The following is a 24,810-nucleotide window of genomic DNA, read 5'->3' on the forward strand; positions in this document are numbered from 1 at the left end:
TGAGGGAGCCCCTGAGGAGCCCACCTGCCTGCCTGCCTCAGGGCCATACTCCCTACACAGCCACTTCAACCGCTTGGTACAAATCCACTTTCCAGGCCCACCTGGAGCCATACGCAGCACCTTACTGCCCTACCCGTGCACTCCAGTTTCCAAACAACTTCCTCGTCCGCCTCAAGACAAGGAAGAGCTTCTTTACGCTGAGGGTGGCAGAGCACTGGAACAGGCTCCCCAGCAAGGTCATGGGCTCTCCCTCTCTGGAGACATTCAAAACCCACCTGGACACGTTCCTGTGTCACCTGCTCTAGGTGACCTCGCCACAGACTAGATGATCTGCAGAGGTCCCTTGCAACCCTAACTATTCTATGAGTCTGTAATTTGTATTGTGCTGCATCACGCCTGTATATCAGGTGCCACAGCTGTCATCTGGGAGTTTTGGCAACTGAGTTTGCATTTGTTGATAATTTCTATCTTGTGCTATTTGTTTTTATCTCTAAAAAGATGGATCATAAAATAGTGAGGACAGATATCTGTAAAACATTAAGGACAAATATCCCTGGCCAGAGTTATAACCTATCTGCACATCAGAAGTATCAGTTTTATGTCTACCAGTATAATTCTTATGCCTGTGAACATATATTTAAAATGCAACAAGATATGTTAACATAAAAGCAGATTTCTCTGGATATAATTCAAACCCTAGAGGCTCATTCAGTCTCAGTGTCTGCTTAGCACACAGTAAACCTTGTCTCTGGTATCAGTTCAAGTACCCACAGGGGAACTCCTCAGGAGAATGTTGACCACCTTCCTCCTTTGGTAGGTAGCTAACTGCCTTATCCAAGAACCTCCACTCCAACTACAAAGTTCTTTTGACAGAAAAGCAAAATGCAAAAAGCCTGCACTCCAAGGGAAGGGCACTGGCACCCAGGAATCACTAATCCTAACACTCACTTGTTGGTTGGCCTGTCATTCCCATCAGAAATGCACCCAGATGTCAGGATGGGGCTTCAGATGATGTCACAGAGTGCACTGTGCATGAAATAGTTAACGAAGCGTCTGTTCCTAGTAAAGCACAAAGGAAGTGCTTAAACTGACTTCTGGTTTTGCAACATCAGAATTCCTATATCCTATTCTAGCATTAAATTTCTGTGCAACATGAGCAAGTGAACAAGTAGTTTTCATAGACTATCAATGAACTTTTTTTTACAAAAGTATTGGAAATGTTGCTTATGGGAACTATAGAACAGATTGCAAACAAAAGCTGATTATATCCTGAATAGAACTGCTAATTCTAAAAATAATATTTATGATCTTGAAAATATTAGCAATGATTGAAGTTACACTCTAACACATTCAGCTGTTTAAAATACATAGTTGCTCCAGACACATCTTCAGCGCTATATACCTAATTAAGTAGTGAATTAAAGTGCCTATTTATCACATCCTAAAAGAGCTGTTTTCAGTGCATTTTCTTTCATCTTTCCTCTATTGGGCATTTATTGGTTTTGACTCATTCCAGCATATTATAGCTATCAACACCTGTGCCCATTTAGGAATGAATTCCAGTACAAATCATAGTGAATTGAATAGACATCTCAAAGATGCATCACAATTGTTGCAATATATTTAGAAACTCAAACAAGGAAACAAACAAATTCTGTAAAAGTGATTTAAATAACAAATAAGTTATCTTTATAAACAGCTTATCTCCTTGAGAACAAAGAATAAACAAGGCAACAAGAGCTGGGTTTTCTTCCATTATTAACTCAGATCACAATATGAATGGGTGAAATGTCAAGAGTAATTGGAGAAAATGACAGTATAATCTTCAGCAAAAACATCTGATTTATTTAAATTGTCACTGTTTTTTTCTTAACCTTGCTATGCAAGGCAGTGTAAAAAGAACCTTCTCATTTGAATCTATTGGGACAACTTCTACCTAAATGAATAAACCCTCTGCAATACTATGAACCTTCTATACACTGGCCAGCTGAAATGCCACTATGCACTGGATTGCACATCTCAGGAATTCACTGCTCTTTGTCTGTAAGCACTTGGCAAAAGCAAGTTTTGGTATTAACATAAACAAACAGGACTTTCAAGCACACTTCTGTAGATTACCATGGTTTATGTCCTGTAGCAGGTACAGATCCATTCTGTGGTACATTTGTACCCTTCCTTTCCTGTATCTGTGCCTTTGCCCACCTTCAAAAATGTGGCATTGAAACAGTGTAGAAATTAAATTGGCACTTGTTCAATCCTGCTGCATTATTACGCTGCCAGCTAGCCAAAAGTGTCCTCTAACAGGAATAAAACAGGAATAAAAATGAGGCATAAAATCAAACCACCCCAGATGTCTACTCTGGCCTCTAGAGGTATAACTGCATTGCTTTTAGAAATTTGGATGTGCTGAACCCTATGGGGATGGATGTGTCCAAGACTCTTTGGGTCTCTGCCAGAACCATTCTCAGTTTCTGTAGAAGGAGCACTGGGTTTACCTGACTGCAAGGCTCCAAGATATTCCCACCATGGGAAATACCTTTGGTTCCCAAACACAAAGGTACTTTTGATACAAAACTGACCATTCAGCCTACTCTACAAAAATGGATTTTGCAGGTAGTTTTCATCAACACAGTTTCCATCAAAAGTCATTTTCCTGGGATTATGTCAAAACCCTTGGAGGTAGACTTCTACCCCCATTAACCTTACCTATTTTGAGACAGTCAAATACACTGTTAAAAGTCTGTATTGCTTATAAAGCCTCAGGTAAATAAAGCCACACAAATGTTCCCAAAATTATGGATTTACAGCCCTTTTCACTATCTGTTTACAGTTTGCATCTCAGTCAGCTCAAATAGCTCAATGTGTTAGAAATTCACTGCAGTATTTCATCTACACAGGCATTACTCAATCTCTCAGAATAGAAGGTCACAGTATATGGATGTACATATAAATGTAGATATTACAAATTATGTTTAGAAGCTTAGTATTATTATCTTGCAGGCAGGAGCACAATGCAGATATTCAAACACCATGTTTCAAAGCACTGGCAGCTACTGCAGGGATCAGGAAGTCCTTTTTCCACAAAAGGCATTTCACAATTAGTTCAATGCCTTGTGGGTTTTGCCTTATCCTGAGTCAGCATTCCCCACAAGTTCTGACAAAATATGCTGTCTAAAATGTGCTAACCTGGGCCTTTGTCAGAAAGGCTGGAGAGTCCTAACAGGATAATGGAACAATTTAGTTTCCTTTCCTGTTGAATATGACTCTTTCTTTTAAAAGTTGAAGAAAGAAACAAGAAACTACTGGAGAAGGATTGTTACACAAAATTCCAGAAGTAATCATTCATTAACACTGCTTTTGTGGGTCCATGCTGTGAGACTCTGGTATCCATTTTGCCACTTGAAGTTATGCCAGAAAACCTTTGTGTCACAGTTTAATAAACAAGATGTAATAAAAAATCATTGACTACCTGATTGTTAAAGAATTTAACAATTTTCGCCGATATGATGGAAAATGCTGACCTGGAAGGGACCCAGAAGGATCACCGAGTACCATTCTAAATGCTTGATCTAATCTTTGAACCTACAAACACAGATGACCTCTCTCCCTCCAGATTTGGAATTTGGCCCAAAGTGCATGCCAGAAACAGAATTAAAACTTTATGAGTTTATGCCCACCTTCCCACCTTCGTGCTGAGAAAAGAACGTTTCTAGTATGAAGAAAACTACATATACCAGAACTCTAGTCTCATGATCTAAAAAAAAAAAAAAAAAATCTGGAACATGATTCAAAGTAAACAAATGCATTTTCTGATGATTGGAAGAAAACAAAGAGGGTCTCCACTTTTCCCCTGCCTTCATTCCTTCTTGCCTCATTCGCCAGTGTGGCATTTATGGTTTCTCGTGATGTAAGGGGGGCGCTAGTCATGAAGCTGGGCATCTTCCCTTTGTCTCCCAGGTTGGAGGAGTTGTATTTGACTTCAGTGGGAAAACCAGAGATGGGACACCTCATCAAATCACTGCAACCCCTTTTTATACCCATGCTGCTGACAAGTGGGCACTGAAACAGTCGCTCCCTGTAGCCTCCACAAGGCTCTCCACCCCCCTGTCCATCAGTCATCCCTGACAGGAAAGGCAGACAGAATAGTGGTGCTGAGAAGGTGTGCTGTGAGAGAAGCATTCAACTCAAGCTTCACTCTTAGTATCTACCCAGCATGAAAAAAAATTCTTTATTCATCACAGACTTAACAACTTCCCAGATGCACAGTACAGGACGGTTTTTTGTTGCTTTGAACAGATAATGAAACCAGGCTTGGCCAGGAGACAGAAAACGTATTATAGTTAAGACAACACCAGTGCTCTGTTTCTTTTTCACATTTGCAGTCAGATGTGGCAGCACAGGTTGTGTAACAAACAAAAGCTTTTCCAGATGCATATGTAATCCCAGTACAATTAATGAGTTTTTTCTTGCCTTGCTGCACAACCAGTTTAGTAAGACTCAGGTAAAGCTCTCCTTCATTCCTGCTTTGTAAAACTCTTGTCAGCCTCATTTCTGCTTATAATTATAAAGTGAATAGTTGGCAGCTATTAGTGGAAAGAAAGAAAAGTGCACTAGTAAGTGAGAGCAATAACACTGAAGGAGCGATGACAAGGAAATTTACAGAAAAGATACCAAGCAAATCACCCATGGCATACTGGTTATGGGGATGAACTATTTTTAACTTTGGGATCATCTCTGCTTTCTGGTTACCTTTTCATTAACACAGACAACAGCTAACTAAACTTGCCAGATGTTAACTTTGTGTCTCTTGGATGTGATTTGTGGGCAGCCTGCCATTTTACCTACTGCCTACACAGATTTTTGGAAAAAAATATCACTAGTTTCCACACAGTCTCATTCAACCTGGATAGTAAAGGAACATCACTAGAACTCTTTCATAAGAAAAGATGGAAGGAAAATGATATGTGCATTTAATTATTGGAGGGGCACTTTTAACAAGTATTTAAAAAGCCTGAACTCCTCCAAACAGATAGAAAAATTTAGAAATAATAGTAGATTGATATAATTTAAATTCACTGATGTTCTAGGTAAACATTGCACTACTTTGGGAAATACTTCTTTTATCTTAACACACCACCTACTTAATCAGATAATGAGAAATAAAGACCTTATGTCTTGGAAGGGGACAATTCTGTCAGCCCTGCTTCTCCCTTTCTCTCAAGTAATTTTAATAACTTACTCTGTAAACACAATTTTCCTTTCCTATCCTTTATGAACTCTTCAGCTTTGCAAGCTATGAGGACATAGAACCTGGTCCCGTTGGTAATACTATTATTAAATGTGCATAATTTGTTAAAATTGCAGTAAGTTTTAAAATGTTTAAGGCGACTACAAACAACACCGTCACGTCGATTGGAGCTTGGGTCAGTGACTTAAGACTTTGTTTCCAACACAAAGCTTTTGGTGGGCATCTCCACCAGCCTACGTTTGCAGCGGGCTGATTCCTTCTGCATAACACCTTGCGTACACAGCATTTCCCACCCAGTCCTCTCACTCCCCGAAGGATGAGGATCTGCGGAAAGAGTCGAACCACTCCCCCCGACTCCACCGCCTCCGCCACCCGCACCCGGCCGAGGGGGCGGGCGGGCGCGACAAACCAGCGCTCCCGGTCAGCGCGCCGCGCCCCCAGCGCCCGTCGGGATGTGTAGTTCAGAAGGCGAGGGGCCGCCCCAGGCGTGAGTAAGCGGAGCGGCCCCCGAGAACTACATTACCCAGCGTGCCTTGGGGGCGCGCTGGCTGCGGGTGCGCGTTGCCGGGCAGTCAGCTGGGCGCGGGGCGGGCGGTCGGGCGGCGCGGGTTGCGGAGGCAGCGGCGCTCGGGGCTCGGTCGCTGGCTCAGGGGAGAAGGCGCCCGCTCCGCCATGGCCGAGACGATCGCGGACACCCGGCGGCTGATCAGCAAGCCGCAGAACCTCAACGACGCCTACGGGCCGCCCAGCAACTTCCTGGAGATCGACGTGGGCAACCCGCAGACGGTGGGGGTGGGCCGCGGCCGCTTCACCACCTACGAGATCCGCGTCAAGGTGAGGCAGCGCCGGCCCGGCCCGGGAGCCGCGTCGGCGGTGTCGGGCTCTCCTGTCGCTGGGGGCTGGCCGGGGTGGCGTGACGGGCTCCCGCCGCCGTGTCCTTCAGGACCCGTGTCACGGCTACTGCGGTGCGGGGCGCTGGGGGGCGGTGGCAGAGCCGCAGTGGGCTCTCCATCCTCGACCTCGGGCTGATAGCCCTGTGACGGGCTTCTGGTGGCTGAGGCGGTGCAGCTCGCTTCAGATAACCGAGGGACAAGTGCTCTTTCGGCTCTGCTGTGTACACCTTGTCCTCAGACTGAAATATCGCTGTTGTGTGAGCAATTGCTTTTCTGTCTCTAGGTAAATAGAGGAGAGCAAACTCTCCTCTCTCTGGGATGGAGTAATATGGGTGGATATGCCCTGAGGAGGAGGTCAAGTTCAGGATTCCAGCGGCCTCAAAAAGTACATAGAGAAGGTGTAAATAAGTCTAGTGGGCACACATGCTGGATCAGAGCCAGCTGAAGTGATAAAGTGCGTGTGTATGGGGGAGGGCTTCCTGTGGTTTTTTGTACCTGAAATAAAATTGCCGTGCCTAATAAATAGGGCTGTTTCTTGCGTTGTGCTGCTGTCAAATACTTCTTAGTAACCCTAGAATCCTTCCTAGCTGGAAGGGCTGTGTTCAGTGACTTGCCCCAAAGGCTAGTAGTCTTGAGCTTGAAAAAAACTATGCGAAATCATTACTGTTTTCCCTGGCCTTTCTAGTTTCATAAACAGGGCCCAGAGGAATGGTCAAAAACTGTGGTTTTTGTAGTCTGTGGCACAGTCCTTGCCTGTGGCTGGTAGGGCCTTGAGGCAGGGAACCCTTTTTGGTCTACGTTGCCAGAAATAACCTGGGTTGAGAAAGCTGAATACTTATAGATGAGGCTTTTTTAATAGTTTGTGGTTGAGTCTGCTACCTTGTATAGCTTTACTCTGTTCAACTGATTGAACCTGGTCAGTTGTTACAGTCAGTAATGTAGGGTGAAGCTGCATTGTCTTCCTGCACACGTTCTCTCCAATATGTGTTCTTCACAGCAGGGAAGGATACAGCTGAGGGCTGCTGCTTTGGTCACTAAAATTCATCAGACAAGGCTTAACCTTGTGTGAATTTTCTGATTTTAAAGGTCTGAGTCCCCAGCTTAGTGTAACCTTACTTTAAAAAGCAAAATCACCTAACATCTAAAGCTACTAGGGAGGTTGCTTCTTTCTTTCTGATGCTTATAAATTGTCACATTCAGTAGCTATTTCTGTGTTTCAGGATCTGTCAATGGGGCAGGAAGGAGGAATAAACTAGCATGGTTGTAGCCTATGTTTGGCCTCTGTGTGAGGTCAAATTAGAACTTGAAGATTTGTGTTACGTTGCACTGCCCTTATCAGAACCCTAGCAATCCACTTAGAAGAAAGATGTAATTCTACCTTGCTGGAAAGTATTTGCACCTTAAGTTCCTGATGACGTTTCTTTCCATAAGACTGAGCATTTGGGATGGCTGGATCCAGGGAAGATGATCCAAAAGGAACTTGGCCATGATATGGCCTTGGGAATTAGGTCAAATTTCCTGTGATTAAAAAATTACAAATTTTTTAAATACTCAACTGATGTTCTTCATCAGAAAGGGAAGCAGGAAAACAGATTTTGAGACATGTTAGTCTTAGCCCACCTGGTGTTTGGGGTAGAAAATTCTGGATTCCTGTTCTAATGAAGACCAAGAATGATTTGAACAAACGTACACTGTGATAGTACTGTGACCTTCCTCTGTTCTTCCTCCCAGACTGACTACTATGTAAACATTTCATCCTCCACCCTCCTTGCTTGCATCTGTATGTGCCACTATACAGGACTGACTCTTTGATCATTCCCTTTCCAGTTGTGCACTGCTGTGCACAGAGTTTATAGCTACCATGAACTGTAAAATTGAGATTTATGTCTCTGTGTGCTGGAAGGCTACAGAGCAGGTAATACAAGTCATGCAGAATTACATTCACTGTCTAAACTTGTATCAATTAACTGCTTCTCAGCAGATCACGGACCGTGGCGCTAATACACAAATTTCAGTGCAGAGGAAGAATTCAAACATGAATTGCTGCGGTATTGTATTTGTGAAAGATGGGCCTAGTACCGTAAGCTGCTTGTTGGAGTGTGGCTGACAATGGAACCAGCTGGTTTCTATGGTTTGACAATTGCCTGTGGTCACAGAAAGTGGGAAAGTAGCAGCCGATGTAGGGTTTCCCCCAGCAGTGCTAATAGTAGCAGCAGAGCAAACCTGAGAAGATGGTGTGAGTTACCTGTATCATATCTGGAGAGCTGTGTCTTCAAGTAACACCAACAGTAAAATGTTAAGTGTGCAGAAGTGGATGGCTTAACTGCTGCCAAGTTCTGATGAAAGCTGAAGGACAGCAGCCTCATGTTACCGCTGGAGAGCATTCCAAGCCAGAAACATTGTCAGAGAGGATGCTGAAATTCAAGTTTGTGTTGAGACAATGACACTTGTACCATTGTCATGGTGTTTACAGACTCTGTAATTCTATCTTTGTCTGAATCTCAAAGCTTCACTTTTGGGGTTTTTTGGAAAGACCGAACTTGCTAGCAGACTCTTGAACTGATAACCGATAAAAAGTATCTTGCAAAACATATGTGTGTGAAATACTGCAGAGTTTCCCCAAAGCTTTTCTTGGCAAGCTTTCTACTGGTACTGCAGTTGAAGCATATCTTGTCTGGAAAGCAGCGGGTGGAACAACTTCATGTTTAGTTCTTGTAATGCTGTACTCATCAAGTTCTGGTGGAAGTCGGAAAGCCTGATGGGGAACTCTAAAGTTTTGGGTGGACTGCTCAGCAGTTCACTGCTGTGTAAGGAAGGCAGTAATGTTTTGGAACTTGGGAGGGTTTGTCACAGTGGGTGTCTCTGTGCAGGGTGCCTGTGTGTTGCGGTAGATGTGTGATGCTTTGAGAAGCATTTAAGGAATTGAGTGCTGCAGGTAGACCCTATGCAGCACTTCAGGCCAGGCAGCTTACTTCACAGATGGACAGTTGGCCAAAGTATTGACTTTCTGAGCCTGAGTCTGTGCATTAAACAACAGTCTGTTTTTGGCAAAGCTGGACAAGGTGATGAGAGAAAGCTTTCCACTGTAGCAACCACTATAAGGCACACAACGTGGCAGTGTGCCACTACAGTGCAGCCTAGCAATGAAAGTCAAATATCTTGTTCCGAAATAAGTGATAGAAAATGCCACCCTGCTGTGCTAAAATAGCAAATTTGCGTGGGTCATGTTTTTGACAGGGTACTTGGGAATTTGCTTTCCATCAGCAGCGTCAGGCAGTGTGTTTGTACCATTCTGAGGTGTCCTTTGTGTGTGAAGGCTTAGGGTGAGCTAGACTGGGAATAATGCAGGAGGGTATAAAGCTCTAAGTGTTTCATCTTGCAGAATAAAACTTGATTAAGTACTTATCTCATCTGAAGGTATCTAGATGATCACAATATGGTGATTGTGTAGCATTTAAAACTAGCATAATCAACTAGACTGCCTGCTGAAGGAATACAGTAAACTATTTCATTGCCCTTACCTCTTGAGGAAAAATGTGAACCAAAAGTTAAGTTCTCAGTGTAAATACCCCTGCATTGCTGTTTCTCATAAGTCTTTATTAGCTCTTATCTTGTTATTATTAAGCCTTTTCAGGATGGGCTTGTTCAAGTTAACACTCCTGAATGCAGGCATTGGAATACCTATATTACTGTTTACGCACTAAAAGCCGATTCTCTCTCTGAATTCCAGGAGGCAAAAATAGAATAAATTACAATTATCATATTAGTATCCTACAGCATGTATTTAGTCCTCAGTCCAGTTCCAGGTATCATTTGTCTTCTACTGTAGTTGAGACATAGTTTTCTTGATAAGTGGGTCAAAAGGAAGGTCTTTGCTCAAGCAGATTCTGTGCAATAGCTTCAGTTGTTAAATCCTTTAAGGAGACAAGACTTAAGCTTTACAAGCTGACTCTGATCCAGTGACTTCGTCACAGCCCTGCACCCATTGTAAAGGCAGCGCCATAGGAGATAAGCGCTTTGGTTAGAATACTGTCAACAAAGCATATGGGTATCCAGGAACTTGCTACTTTGGGAAATACCCCTTTGGCAAACCTGAGAATAGCCCAGTTGGTTAGAGCATGTTGCCAAATAACACCAGACTTGTGGATTCGATCCCTGTATGGATTGTTCACTTAAGAGTTGGACTTCATGATCCCTGTGGATCCCTTCAAACTCAGAATCTGGAAATAAACTGTTAGCAATATTTCCTCTGGTTTTGTTTCTGTAGAAGTAAAAGTGACTTCTGTGCTGCCCATTTTGATTGGGCTTGTCACCTAGACTGAAAGGTTAAATCATCTGTTTATGATTAGTGAGAACTTGCAGAGAAATCATTGATATTCAAACTGACAGTACTATAATAAAGTACCTGTTACAGGACCTATTAGTCCAAGTATTTAAAGAGGGGTTTTTTGTCAAAGCAAAGGCGAACTAAAAGCCTTTGTCATCTTAGCTCTGTTCTTCAGTATTCAGTGGCCTCTTGCCTCTAATCAGTATCATTAAATTTGGCACTAAGTTATACCATAGCTTTTTGATATTCCATAGTGCAGTTGCTTGTCCTGAGGTGTAGAAAGAGAATCTCTTGCTATGCTTCCATTGTGAAATGCAATAGTTGGGTGGTAGCAGTGCTCTTCAGAGCACTAGTCAGGTTTCCTGTATCTTCTGCAGAAAGACTTCTGTAGACCTGCAGAGGTGCTTGGTTGTGTAGGTCCAGTGTGGGGAAGGAAATGAATACACGGGCTGTGGAGTGCCTGCAGTATTAAGAATAGTATTGTTTTCAAGGGATTGGGAAAGTTTATCTGAGTACTGCTGAACTCGAGTTGCTTTTGAAAGTCCTGTTCTCCCCTTAACAAATTTTTTCAAGACCTAGTTTGGATACAGTATTTACATTCCAACATGTTTGTAGTGGTCTGACTTGTGATTAACTGATTGAAGTCTGACTGCTGTGATCAAGTCAGGGTAAGACAGAAAATGAACTGAAAGTGAAACTTGCTCAAAAAGCACTTGTCTTGCGCCATGTTTTGCAAAGTGGTGCTCTTGAATGTGTTTTTGAAATGTTTTGTCCTTAAACAGTTCCAAACGTCCTGTGCTTCATGTTTGGCAGGGTTTGAAGCTGCAGATTCTTCCCCCACCATGAAAAGAATCAAATCTGCCCTTCCTGTAGTTGACTTCAATTCAGCAATGTACAGTTTAATAGTTGGAGTTTGTGGTGGAGTCATGACTAAACACTGACTCAGTGGGGATGTGTTTACGGATGCATAATCAGCAGTAATTCTCTATTTCTCTACTACTACAAATCTTGCATAACACTGCAAATCTGCTCTAACTGTAGTAAATTATGCTTTTAAAACCCATTCTAGACACTGCTACCGTTTAGGTATTTTCAGACTCCTCTACAAAGAATAAAAATGCGGTGATTCAGGTGTCCATTTTTCTGTTCTACAGCCTGGGTATGCACCCTCACAAACCTTAACTGTTCCTTCAGGCAGTAATTCAGAGAAGGGTAACTGGAAGGCTAAGAATTTCCAAGGACACTGACTAGGGAAACAGAGAAGTAGAATGGCTTGGATGAAAGAAACTTCTGAAGCAAGGAAAGTGGATTTACTCTTGAGCAGCTGGTTTTTTTCTGTAGAAGTTTGTCATTAAACTAGGTTCAAGAGGCTGGTCCAAAGTTTGGCATTGATATCTGTTACTGTGTAAATAAAGTCTCTGAATAGTGCTTCTTCTCAGTATTTTAGTTTAACTGGTGGCTTACACTCCTTTTATTTTAGTGCCTGCAGTGCAGGCCTTGATTGTCATGTTTTAAGATTGCACTCTAGTACAGTGCAGAACAGACCAAATCAAATGGAACAATGACTAATCTTTGTAGGACAGATGGCTGTGATCCAGGTAGGCATGTGATGCCAGGGAGTTTTGATATGTGCTTATTTTTAGATGGCTTGCTGAAAAAGTGTCAGCTTGAACTTTAAAGCAGTCCAGTCTCTGCTGCTTTTCATCTGGAGAAATAAGTGATGCAGCAGAGGTTTATGTCTTCTAACAGTAAGGGAAGTATTTTATTTAAAGTTTTTTTCACTTGGTAAAGCAATGCCAGTTGCACTACTGGAGAATGTTTTAAGAAGCACATAATCCAAATACCCTGTGAAGCTGTAGCACCGAGTGAAGGGTCTGAAGTTGCTGTTGTTGCTGTAACTTCTAACGTATAAAGGATGGAGAAGCCCTAACATTCTAGTCAAGGTATAAAAACAAGTGTTTTACCAACTGAAGAGAGGTCCATGAAGTGTTCCTTCAGTGGTTATTTCTTGAGAATCCAATTCAAAATCTGTGTTGTGCCCCGGAAGATTCTCCCATATGACAGTATAGTTTGTGTTGGCTGCAAAGCCTGTTTGAAAGTATAACTATAAGCTAGTGTATAGCAGCTTTACTCTAAAATCCAGAAGAAAATGAAGCTATATATTATGTGGTTCAAAGCCACCTCTAGACGTGGAAATAAAGCTTTAGAGATTATTTCCATGGGCCTAAGCTGTAGCACCCTCTAAGTGTTAAGATATGCTGCAGATAAATGAACAGGATTTGGAAGCCTTTCTATAGCTTTTAGTGGCCACTTAAGAGCGTTACTGCTCCAGTAAAACTGGAAATATGAAGAGATTTTTTTTTGCTACTTAGTAGATCCACTTTTAAACTAGTTAACTTACTGCTATTTTTCTTGCATATTTGAAGTATAGAGATGCTAGACAGTCTCTAGCTCACAAAGCATATCAGTAGGTTTTGATAAAAAATTAGCAACTGCAGCAATTCACTGGAATTTTTTAATCTCCATTTGACTGTAGTTGATGGATGTCAGTAATGATGCTAAATCACATTCATGTGATCCCTTTTCAGTCATTCCTAATGAAGAATGAGTAAGAACGTTACGGTAGGTCAAATCAGAGCCATATGGCTGTTATACCTTGAGTTGTGTAAAAGCAGCAATCCCTTGTCTTTCAAATGAATATTTGATATTTCACAGGAGGCTTTGACTTGCTAGCCCTGACCTAGTTACTAGTTCTGTCTGGGTGTTGTAGAAGTCTTTGTCCAAATGTGTCCTCAATGCAGGCTCCAGTTTTTATCTTTGGCTTCTGAGCATGGAATATGCTGAAGAATAAAGAGTCACTAAGCAATCTCTTGATTTTCTTGACTCACCGTATTTAGAGTCTTTTGACCATGGCACGCCGTAATTCAACTGTTTATGATGTTGTTGAACTTGTTCAGGTGATCATAGATGCTTTTTGGAAAAATACAGGCATCCCTATGCTCATTTTTCAGAGCGCAACTCTGGACTCAAAGCATTGGATTTGGCAAAGGTTATGATAGTCTCTGTCGTTGTGTTGCTCTTAGGATTTCACTGCCTTAGTCTTCAAGGTAAGAAACATCCCGGCTTCATAGCTCTAGTACTGCAGAGTGGGAAGCTCAGAAGTTCTTGGTATAGTTTAAGTGAGCATTGTTTAAAATTTGCATGGCCAGATTTTTCAGTGTGGGTTGGGTTTTTTTTTTGGTTTGTTTGTTTGTGGGGGGTTTTTTTTTGGGGGGGGGGGGTATTTTTTGTGTGGGTGTGGGGGGGGGGGTTTTGTGGGGGGGTGGGGTTTTTTGGTTTTGGTTTTGGGGGGGTGTTTTGTTTGTTTGTTTGTTTGTTTTTGTTTTGGTTGTTTGTTTTGGATTTATTTTTTTATTTTATTTTTTTATTTTTAAATATGACATACCTTCAGTAGATTTGGACACCAAGTGGAGAAAAGGGGAGATAGAACTCTGCTTTGATTAAAAGGATTGAAACTTAGAAAAATAACAATCTCTAGTCTGACATTTTGCACTGGGGAAAGAAGCTTTCCCTCAGTAATATACCCAGCAAAAATCTAAACTTCTGGAAACTGAACTTTAAGGCATGTTTTCCTTCTTTCTTGCTTTTTATAATTGTAGGAAATTGAGCGGTAGCTGTGTGTGTCGAGTCGGGAAGGAAACAAACCACTGGCAAGGTTTCTGCAATAAAAGCGGACTGCTGGAGCCAGTTGCTTGTACTCAAGGACAGCAGGCTCTTATGTTAAGAAAATCATAATACTTTTTTTAATCCACCCTGAATGCTACTTACTGTGATACCCCGGATCTCCCTTTGAGTGTAAATGAAGTCAAAGGCTGTAGGCTCTTGACAAAGATTACAGCTTGCATGAGACAGTCAAGATGCTTGAATTTAGCTTCTGAGAGTCAAAGCCACAAACTTTTATCAGAAGCGAGCTGTGTGCTTTCTTTCACTCTATTTTAATGGAAATAGAGTTCTCTCAGGGCTACCATAACCTACTTGAAAAGATGACATCAAAGTAGGTGCTGTGGCAACAGTGCAGCTTTATTCTCAGTCTATTAGGAGTGGGAGACAGGGGCAATGCAGTGCTGCTGCTGAGTGTTATGGTGGCAGGTGAAGAAATTAACCAAATTTATCTCAAACTGTGCTGAACAACAACATCTGGGGAGTTTGTTATTGTAGGGATGGACTGGGCTCCGGTGTCATACAATCTTGTGGAGTGTCAGCGTGCTCTTTGAAGGAACTCAAATGCTATTTGCATTTTATTTATTTATTTCTGGAAACAAATTTTTAGTCTGACTATTTGCAAGACTTCCACTCAGTGGATAAGCTAGCCTAAAAGCTAAGACTTAAAATACTTAGAATTATTTTATTAATTTAAAGTAATTATAAACTAATAAATTACTGTAATTTTCGTCCTGCATTTGAGGTAATTTGTTTTCTGGAATGGCTGCATTGGATGACTGTATCTGAAGGGACAGTAAGGGCTAGTACTCAAACTACTTGGATTCTGCTTGTGAAATTCTCTTCACTTGCATACAGAAACAATTTTTCAGCTCCTAACTGGGCATAGCTTGGGGAGTGACTGTATTAAGAGCTGGAAGACTTTTACCTGGTTGTCTAAGCTACTGTTTTAGGACTGTCATTTTCTTCTGAGGTGAACTGGCAATCTCCTGAATTTAGAGTCAGACTCAAAGTTGAATATGTTGTGGTGACATAAATAAAGCTGAGGAAACATGCTTACTGTGAACACAGATTTTGCCTGAAGTCTGTTAGCAGGGAACCACTGTTTCCCATTCCTAGTTTGTTGGGCACTAGCCAAATGACTGTAGAAACTTTTTTGGCATCTGAGTGGAGAAATGCAGGAGTGGATCTGAGTTTGTCACCTGGTGTTTAATTGTGTAATGTAACTTGGCACCAGTTTTGACAATATTTATTCTGGTGTACTGGGTGGCCATTAACTGCCCCAGCAGAATACAGACTGTTTGACACCTGTCAGAGAAAGCCTAATGGCGTCTACATACAATCTGATAAAGAGATGGTGCTACACAAAATCTGTCTTGACTTTCTATGTCATAGTATCTTTCTATGGCTTAGGATTTTGGGCTGTGTGGGACTTCTGCAGAACTGGTTGGTTTGTCCTTCTGCAGCAATGCTTTATCTGCAATTCTGACTAGTGACTTTCAGTTGTGTAGGGTCTTGGGTAATGCATAATCCTTTCAGGTTGAGGGCTTGCATTCAGACTGCTAAGCAGCATGATTTTGGACTAGGAAGCTGTTGAATTTTTAATTTTTTTTTCCCAATAAATGGTATAATTATTACGCTACTGAAGAAAGAATTGCTGCAGAAATTACGCTGAAATTATCACAGGAATGAGCTGTGCTCCAGGGGCTGTTCCAAACTGGGTCATGAGTTTTGTGATAGTAGACTTAGCAGCTCAGTAGGCCAGAAAGTTGACATTATAATGCTGAATGAACATGGGCAGAAATGCTCATAAAAATAGAACTAGCCAGACTTCAAGTTTTGTGCCTTACTCTTCTCTCTGTTCTAGCAGACAACCAAAGCACTGGCAGTGCTCAGAATAGCTGGTGACACCTTAGTAACTGAGCAGGGATAACTCAACATAAAATGTCAAGGAGACAATAACATTGTTGATAACCTGCATGGTCTTGAAGTTACAGTTTAATAAAAAATGAAAGTTTCTGTTGACTCCTCAGGATTGTCTCCTTCTACAAAATTCTTGTCTAATGAAAGCCCGTGATCAGGAGGTGTCTGCCTTGCTTAATGAATACTGTCTGTCCATGGGAGATGGAGGTGGTAGGGTGTACAGAAGCCCACCCTACTGAAAGAAGGGGTGGTCTGCTCAAAGAGGGCAATAATCCTTAGTGACAAAGGCCCATACAGTAACTTCAGATGTGAATATAGCTTGAATTAAAAACATGGACCTAAGATGTAAATAGGTTAAGCAGTATAAAATAGGACTCTCGAATTGCATTTTTAAATAGATCCTTCCTAACAGCTGCTTACCTTAGGAACACTGCTCTAACAGTACTTACTTTTAGAGGAAGGAGAATGGCTGCAATTTCTGGGTTTAAAGAAACATGAGGTTTAGAAATCAATCTCAACAGAGAGCTCTAGTTCATATCCAGACCAAAGGACAGTGAACACATTTAATTTTAGAACATAGTTGTCAAGTTGTGACTTGCAAGACACTTAATTTAGTTGATGCCTTTTCACATACTTTTTAATCTGAGTATTTATGGTACTTATGATCAAAATCTGATAAGGTTTTTCAGCTCACAAGGAAAGCAAAGAACTCTGTCCTTTTCTCCAGCTTGCTAGCTGGGCTAGCATGTCAAAAGTTCAAAAGGGAATATAGAAGGTAAAGTGAGCTCAATTGGCACTTCTACCCCCACATTGTACTGGTAAGGCTGATATGTTGTTTAGAGATTAACTTTATAGACTTCATGCCTAGAAGCATGAAAAGAGTTCCTGAAGACTTGGGAACTTAAGTTTTTTTAGCTGCTTTTATCCATTTCTAATCCCTTTTTTAGTCACTTGAGAGGAGAAATTAATATTTTCTGCAGGTGAGAACCTGTATGTTAAATATTTTAAAGGACTTTCTGCCTGAGACACTGACAAAGAGTTGATGTTGTAATGTGTAATGATCAACTTGGTTAAAAAAGCAATAGCTGAAATCAGAGGAAAATAATCCAGTACTTAACTTCTGGGAATCTCCTTCATGCACTCTGGGGAACCTTGCTATTATTCACTCTTGAGTAGAGTATTCTTCCCATCGAGACAAGAGTGTTTATTTATAAAGCCTGGCTTCTGACGTAAGTCTTAAATGCAATTTTATCATCGCGAGCACAATCAACAGTATTTTACCGGGGAAAGAGAATTGAATGCTTTTAAACATTTAGCAATAAGATACCATAACAAAATATTGTTCTACACTTTATCACTTGTAAATTATGAACTAACTTGCATAATGTGAAAGTACACAACTAACTTATCAAGTACTTTTGTGTGGCAGCCAGTACTGACTGGCAGCAATACAGTGACCTATAATCATGGATCTGCCTAGTGCAGGAAAATAATCTGTGCAATTAAACTTGTTTTGAGCAGCCAAAAGTATTCCCTAGTGGTAGCTTAAGCATAACGAACTACAAATTATATTGTACTCGCGTATCCACTCAAACAGTGGCCAGATTCTGAGTTAGGTGGCCAACAAGATAAAAACCAAAACAACAAAAAGTAAAAGGCAGTAGCTGAGATTTACATCTGCCATCAGAAAAGCTGGAGGTAATTGTAGTTCCAAGGGAATATCAACTTCCTAGCATGCTCACTGAGAGCCTTCTTTAAAGGTATATGAAGACTAGTGAATCTGCAGTCTGACAACAGTAGGTATTATTCTGTGACTTCTGGTTGTGTGTCGTAATTACAAGCTCATGGTCTTACTTGTAGGAGGTCGTAACACCTAGAAACAATTTGGTAGTGTTCTAGCCAGGATGTCATTAGGAGAGGTCTCTCTCAGTATCTACTTTGAAAATAGCTTGCGCGTTGGACTGCAAAAGTGGGATAACATTGCACCCCAAGAATGAACAGAAGTAATGCAGACTCTCACACAAGTTGGTATAAGGACCTGAAGCAGGGTGTCTGTGTACATAGCATGGTCTTGTGCAGCATTATAACCTTGCTCCCGTGTGATGTCCCTTTCAAGGGTGTTAAGTTTGGGTGCTGCCTCCTAGCGTTGTTCAGCAAAGCTCTCCCTAATCATGCTCTGCTTGGTTTAACTCTGTAATCTAAGAGTCTGATCTCCTCAGCACTGAAGGTTGTAATGCATCTCAGCCTCGTTGGCTTCTTTGGAGCTTCCCGAACTTGGCAGCTTGTGCTGTCAAATCTTCATCAGTCCTGGATTCACTGTAAGACTTACAGGTTTTGCTTTTGAAGATGTTGGGAGGTCACGTTGTATAAGGAAGTAGAAAAGTACAGGAAGTTTGGTTAATGTCCTATGCTAATATTTGAAACATTCCCTTGAATGCAGTAAGAGAAACTTGTGTGGAGCAAGGCTTTCTTCCCCCTTCCTTCCCCACCTTCAATTTTGTATATATTGGGAATCTGGCTCCTGAGACAGAAAGAATGGCAGATGCTTCTGCAACCTTAGAAACATCTCAAGTGGCCAGCAAACCAGATACTCTGCTTAGTGATATGATGACAAAATACCATAATTGGGATCCCATATAAATGAGGCTCATAGCTACGCAGTTCGAGGCACAGGTTACTCATCTAGCTTAGAGCCTTATCTCTATTTCTGTATCTTGAGTGTTTCTTGGTGCTGCTGTTGTTGCTTAAATGGAACTAATGTGTAACTTAACAGCTTGGCTCTTGCTTCTGCTTATCAAAACTTCTAATCAATAGCTTGTGTTCTTGTTTTCAGACAAATCTACCTATCTTCAAACTGAAAGAATCTACAGTTAGAAGAAGATATAGTGACTTTGAATGGCTAAGAAATGAACTAGAAAGAGAAAGCAAGGTGAGTAAAGTGGAAAGTAAATACAAGTCTTCATAAACATGCAAAGAGTCATGATGCTGAAATGTTTTATGCTGTTATAAAGCCTGTATCATATAAAGCAGATACTGTGATTGAAAATGCCCAGAAATAAACCATTGTGTCAATCTTTTTATCAAGCCTTAGTGCTGCAGTGTCAGAGGCTTTTTGTTGTAATAGTTTTGAGTTAATTCAGAGATAAACTGCTTGATTTCAGCTTACCCGTGTGGGCAGGGTAAGCCTCTGCTCATGTTTTATTACTTCACTAGGAATGTGACTGATGAGTTGGGTCTTCCAGAAGGAAGAGGTGGATGAACTTGCTTACAGGCTGCACTTAAGGACACTTCTGTAAATCTTTCAGGTTGTGGTACCACCTCTACCCGGAAAAGCTCTTCTCCGCCAGCTCCCCTTCCGAGGAGATGATGGTATATTTGATGATTCCTTTATAGAGGAAAGGAAGCAGGCTCTTGAACAATTCATAAACAAGTAAGTGTTGGATCTAGTTATTTAGAGACAAACCTGGAGTTCAGCCATGGAAAACTGAATTGAAGCTACTAATCCTCCTAAGGATGCACTATGTTCAGAATATTAACTTCCATGTAATCTTGCAGTAGGATGTACTAACTGTACTCATCCCATGTTTAGTTTGGATATCTCAGTGCTTACCTGAACAGCTGAAATGACTGTTGGTGGCTGTGGTTAATTTATGCAAATTGCTACTAAAATTATAGTGTTCAAAATAATTCCACTTTATAATTTCTGGAAAGGTATCTTGCAACTGAGTGAACAGTAGAGCTTACAGTGGGCTTACTGCAGTTTACTTTGATTGCAGATGTGAGGTATTATCAGTTTGTGTGATGATCCATATTTTCTCTAATCATCCTGAGAATCTTTCTGAAGATTCTGAAGTAAAAACACTACTCAAGGTATGCACACGTAATTTGAAATAGACACTTTGGATTTTGTCCCTGCCTTTCAAAGGGTGAGCAGAAATTATAGTAACAAAGTCTTATGATTCTTTTTCCACCATCTGACACTGCTGCCCACTGTATGTACACTGACCTGAATAGCTGGTTCAATCACTTTAACGGCGTGAATCCAAACAACTGGTAAGGAGTGTTGTCAATTAACCAGCTCGTCTGGTCCCTAGAGTCAATGCTGTTCAGACCAACTGGATTTGGGACTGCTCCCTCAGGGAGTTCAAGCCTGTCAGTTCCCCTGGCATTCTGTTCTTGTTCAGTAGTAGTGCTGTTTAACAGAAACAGAGGATGCCTGTGAGTTACGCCAGAACTTAAGAAAATGTACATTGTCAGTTACTGTGAGTTCAGGCGTGTGTCTTGGAGTTGCAAGTGACTAGTTGACTAAAACTGTCTGTCCTGTACAAGTTAGTGTGACCATATGAAATCTCTGAATTCTTTCTTCACATAGTTGCTTCTTAACTCATTTTAGAAGTATTGCTAATGGTTCTGAACAGGTAAAATGCTTCAGACTGCTCTTTTTTTTGTTCAAAGACAAGTGGAATGAACTTCCAAGGCATCCAGAAGTAAGATGGAATGTGTTTGGGTTTTTTTAATGCTGTAAAATCAAGGCAGTCATGACTGTAAAGTACAACTTCTATCCATGCAGACTTGGAACTCTATCTTAAATGGAGAAAAATGTGCACTTACTGGAAGTTTTGTGTGCTGAGTCTAGCAGTATGGATGGAAGCAGCTGATGTGAAACAGTCATCTTACCCTGACTCTCTGAAAAACTCCATATAGCTGACAGAAATGTTGACCAGTTTATCGGTATCCATTTTTCAGTCCTACTACAAGTAATAAATTGATTTTGTGGCAGTGTAAAACTTCTTGGTTAATTTTTCCCCCTTTGAAACATAAAAGGACATTTGATGTCGTGGCAGAGTTGAGTACATCTGGAATAAGGCTTTCCAGGCACAAATCATAGCAATTTAATTAATCAGTGTATTCTAATGGCATGACCAACTCATTAAGTAAATATTACTAAAATTTTGAACCATGTAGAAGCATTAAGGCTTCTGCCAAGTACTCTGGGCACTAGTGAACTTAGACCTGAAGGTCCTTTGTATGGTACTTTAACATTATTGCATAATCAAAGCTGATCTTTGCTTCTGGAATTAAATAGTCCCTCAGATAACTGATACCAGTGGAACAAAAAAATCTTGGTGTACTGATGCTAATTCTTAATATTTGAGAGTGTGAGATGGATGTTGTTGAGAAGCTTTGTCCGTCTAGATGTAAAATCTGAATCACAACAGTGTAGCTTGAGTCAGCTCTCTTGGGCCAGATTGCTGGCACCACCATCAATACTGCATACAGTGCCATTCACAAAGGTGGTTATGTCTCAATACCCTTGTCTGCCTCAACCTGACTTTGAGATACATGAAAATTCTTGAAGTAGCAGCTGCTATGTGTAAGGGTCACCTTGGTGAAAAATACTGAGAGAAAGCCAATGCAGAGTGAGGTATTCCTGTGAAACCAAGAGCTGAATCAGAGGTCAGATCTAGTCTTGCAATTCAGCCACCAATTTTCAAGTCTTCTTGAGAGGAAGAAGAAATTTGCTGCTGCCTCATCCTCTTCTAGATATCTTTTCCTTGAAATTTAACACCAGTAAATAATAGTACCCATCATTCTGATGGGGTAAGGAACACAAACTCGTTACTCTAGACTGTCATCCTTGTGAACTAGTGCTTGAGACTGCTGGCCTTTTACTAGAACCTGGCAAGATGGATATGTTTATAACTGCACTTGAAATAATCCATCAACACTGAATAGGAGAGCTCAGCTTCCTTGTTATAGCTTCCTCAGTAACAAGTGAGTATGTTCTGTGGTGAAATAAACACTAATAGATAAATTTGGAGAAGATGCACAGAAGTGCTTGGAAGTGGTGCTGAGCCGTTGGAGCTGAATATGTATTGCATGTGTTCTACCAGATGCCTTCAGTTATGAGTAGAAATGTTCTGATAGATACAGAGGCTTACACAAGCTGCCCTTGGGATGGTAGGGACTTTCTGTCCTAAGGGAGGAAGTCTGTCTTGATTGACCTAACTGGATGTAGTTTTTTGCAAATCAAACTGCATTAGGTATTTGTGTCCATAATTGATGAATTTTCAGGTATCTGATTCTTTGGGATTTTTACCTACACAGGAGTCTGCATGGTATTTTAAGGGTTCAAGTGCAGTACCTTGGGATTTTTTTCCAAGTTTGTGAGTGTCTCCTAATTCAGTTACTGTTAAAAGGATGGTTTTTCAGTTTAAATTAAATCTACAGTAGAGATGCTGGTGTCCCCTTGAACAGGCGAGTTCTGTCTCCTGTGTTTGCAAGCTGCCACATGTGCAATGAGCAGAAGGGCCAGCACTCCCTGTCTGTGTGCAGTGCTGCCCATACAGGCCAGGACACTGATCCCGGGGAGCCTCTGTCTGGAGCAGTGCTGAGCCTTCGAGAAGACTTTGCACCCCCTGCTGGAGCCAGGCTTCACCTCTGCCGGGACAAGCTGCTGCTCAGTGACACTGACAACTGAGGGGATAAGTGGCTTTTAATAGGGTGTCCCATGGCAAAAGTGTAAAGAACTTTTTTTTAAAAAAAAAATCCTCTTTCCTTTCTTAGCTCTAGATTTCCTAATGCTAGAATGAGCACTTACTTGGATAGTCCCATCAATTGCAAGTGACAGATGATGTAACGTGCTTCCAAGGGACCAGAAGTAGCTCAGGGTTCCTATGGCTAACTTCATCTGGGGAAGTGTGATAAGATCTCACTGCTAGAAAGCATTCATGTTGCCAAGAGTGAAGTGAAAGTAGGATCTATGACCAAGTGCAGAACAACAGGTTATTGGTACAAAACCTGCAGGATAGCTGCAAGCAGGCTCAGTTGGTTCTCACTAATGCTTCTTGTTTTTTTTTCTCTCCAGGGTTGCAGGCCACCCACTGGCACAGAACGAGCGTTGTCTTCACATGTTCTTACAAGATGAAGTAATAGATAAAAACTACACACCATCCAAAATAAGACATACTTGAATTTTAAAAGCTTCTCCTCAAATATTAGTGGTTCTTATGCTTGGTTTTAAGAGGTTGTAGTTTGTCTTAGCATGCTGAGGATGAACAGGCATGAAGTCTCCACTAACACCAGTACACTGCTTGGTCTTTGCATATGCTTTATAGCATTTAAGAACTCACTTGTCTTCTAGCTAAATCCCTCTGAATCCTTGATTTAAGAGTATTATACTATGAAACCATACACCCCTTGCAATGTCTCACAAACCTTTCCACTATTATTTGCGATGACTTAATAATGTTTACTGACTTGGCCTTACTTGAACTTTCACAACTGTAGTGTCACGTGTTCACTTGTATTTGACTAAACTGCTATGCTGTTTCTGAGGTAATCACCTGTCTGAATGTCTGTAGAAAGACTGCTTTATTTCTGATATCCTATATGAGAAACACTTATGCAATTGTCTTCAAGCTTGTAAAACACTTTATACTGAAGTAATGAGGGAATTATCTTTATATTCTGTAAGAGGAAAAAAATGAATTTATATACTAAAGTAACTTGTCTAAAGTTTTGAAATAAAAGTGAAAATGCACTTCAAATGTTTTGTCACTCTTGGCTTTGAGTGTTGAGTGTCTCATGCTTTCTGAAGAGGAGGGGATTGACTATGCTAAGCGAACTGATGTTACAGCCTCACTGTGATGCTCTTCCACAACCACAAGTAGTTGTGTATCACTAACAGCCGCCACAAAGTACCCTTTGATGCTGGCACTTACTCTGCAAGTGTTAAACAACATATAAAGGTATAAAATATATATATAAAAGTATATATAAAGGTATAAAATGCTGTTCCTGTATTGTTCCTGAAATTGGAATACCACTCATGGTGAGGCAGTCAACAGATTTGTGACTTTAATAACCTTGGGAAAAGAGTACGTTTCTACCTGGCATGAGAAGCATCAATCTAGCTTCAACTAACTAGTGAAAACTATGCCACCCTATAGAGAAAGGAATGTTTACATAACTTATAACATCATTCCTAGATTAAAACAGCTCTGCTCTACAAATAGAATTAGGAACATGAACTTGTACAAATCTGCTGTAAGTTGTCATCATAGACCACTTGAAGGAAGGGTGAGCTGTAGCATTATGCTGGTTTGACCGCTGGTGCAAGGCAGGTGCTGGATGGCTGAACTGAAGTTCACAGGCAGCCCTGCTGAAGTTGTCTTTTACATGAGAAGGAAGTGAGCTAGGGAAGCTTCCTTAGTCTTCCACATGTGACATGGAAGTTCCTATCCATCTATCCAGATTCTCTTGACAGCAGATTCCAGAGCACCCTAGTAGCAATCTGCTTTAGTGTTTTGTGCTATTTGGTAGCTAAGTGTTGACTTAGACTCAGCTCTACCGCTTTTTTCCTTCTTATGACACTTATCTCTGTAAAGAGCATCCTACAAACTTGCTGGCAAAATTAGTAGCTTCTTTTTACTAAGACCATTAACCTCATTTATGGAAATCTGAAGGTAAAAGACTGAACTGACAAGGCAGTGGTGGCTGGCTGTATTACACATACTACTAGTGATTAGCTACACTGAATAGATAGATGTTTGAATAGTTGCTCTGAATAATTTAAATTTAGGTGGAAAACTTATACTTAACTGAGACTGTGATGCTTCTCTCTAACTGTTCTATTCACGAAATCAAGGACCAAAACAGATGGTCCATTCGCAGCCCAGAGCTGTCGCTTTTCAAGA

At 41.1% G+C, this 24,810-nt stretch overlaps 1 protein-coding gene across 2 annotated transcripts; it reads left to right on the forward strand.

Annotated features, from left to right (window-relative positions):
• Positions 1-5,796: 5,796 nt before the first annotated feature.
• On the forward strand, positions 5,797-23,661 carry SNX3 (sorting nexin 3). 2 transcript variants are annotated; one of them, XM_040059609.2, is made up of 4 exons: positions 5,797-6,082; positions 18,945-19,040; positions 19,417-19,541; positions 22,980-23,661. In XM_040059609.2, the coding sequence occupies exons 1-4, from the start codon at positions 5,921-5,923 to the stop codon at positions 23,083-23,085; spliced, it is 489 nt and encodes a 162-aa protein (XP_039915543.1). In that variant the 5' UTR covers positions 5,797-5,920; the 3' UTR covers positions 23,086-23,661. The 2 variants fall into 2 exon arrangements, with proteins under 2 accessions (XP_039915543.1, XP_039915544.1); XM_040059610.1 differs by lacking the exon at positions 19,417-19,541 and having other exon boundaries at positions 5,836-6,082; positions 22,980-23,039.
• Positions 23,662-24,810: the final 1,149 nt, after the last annotated feature.

This window comes from Hirundo rustica, chromosome 3 (genome assembly GCF_015227805.2).
Source record: "Hirundo rustica isolate bHirRus1 chromosome 3, bHirRus1.pri.v3, whole genome shotgun sequence".
Taxonomy (NCBI): domain Eukaryota; kingdom Metazoa; phylum Chordata; class Aves; order Passeriformes; family Hirundinidae; genus Hirundo; species Hirundo rustica.

What these genes read in the sequence shown, in the direction of transcription:
- SNX3 (XM_040059609.2), top strand. Translation starts at nt 5,921, where the DNA reads ATGGCCGAGACGATCGCGGACACCCGGCGGCTGATCAGCAAGCCGCAG. An exon ending in CCTACGAGATCCGCGTCAAG is followed by an intron (nt 6,083 to 18,944) that starts GTGAGGCAGCGC and finishes TCTTGTTTTCAG; the next exon opens with ACAAATCTACCTATCTTCAA. An exon ending in CTTGAACAATTCATAAACAA is followed by an intron (nt 19,542 to 22,979) that starts GTAAGTGTTGGA and finishes TTTTCTCTCCAG; the next exon opens with GGTTGCAGGCCACCCACTGG.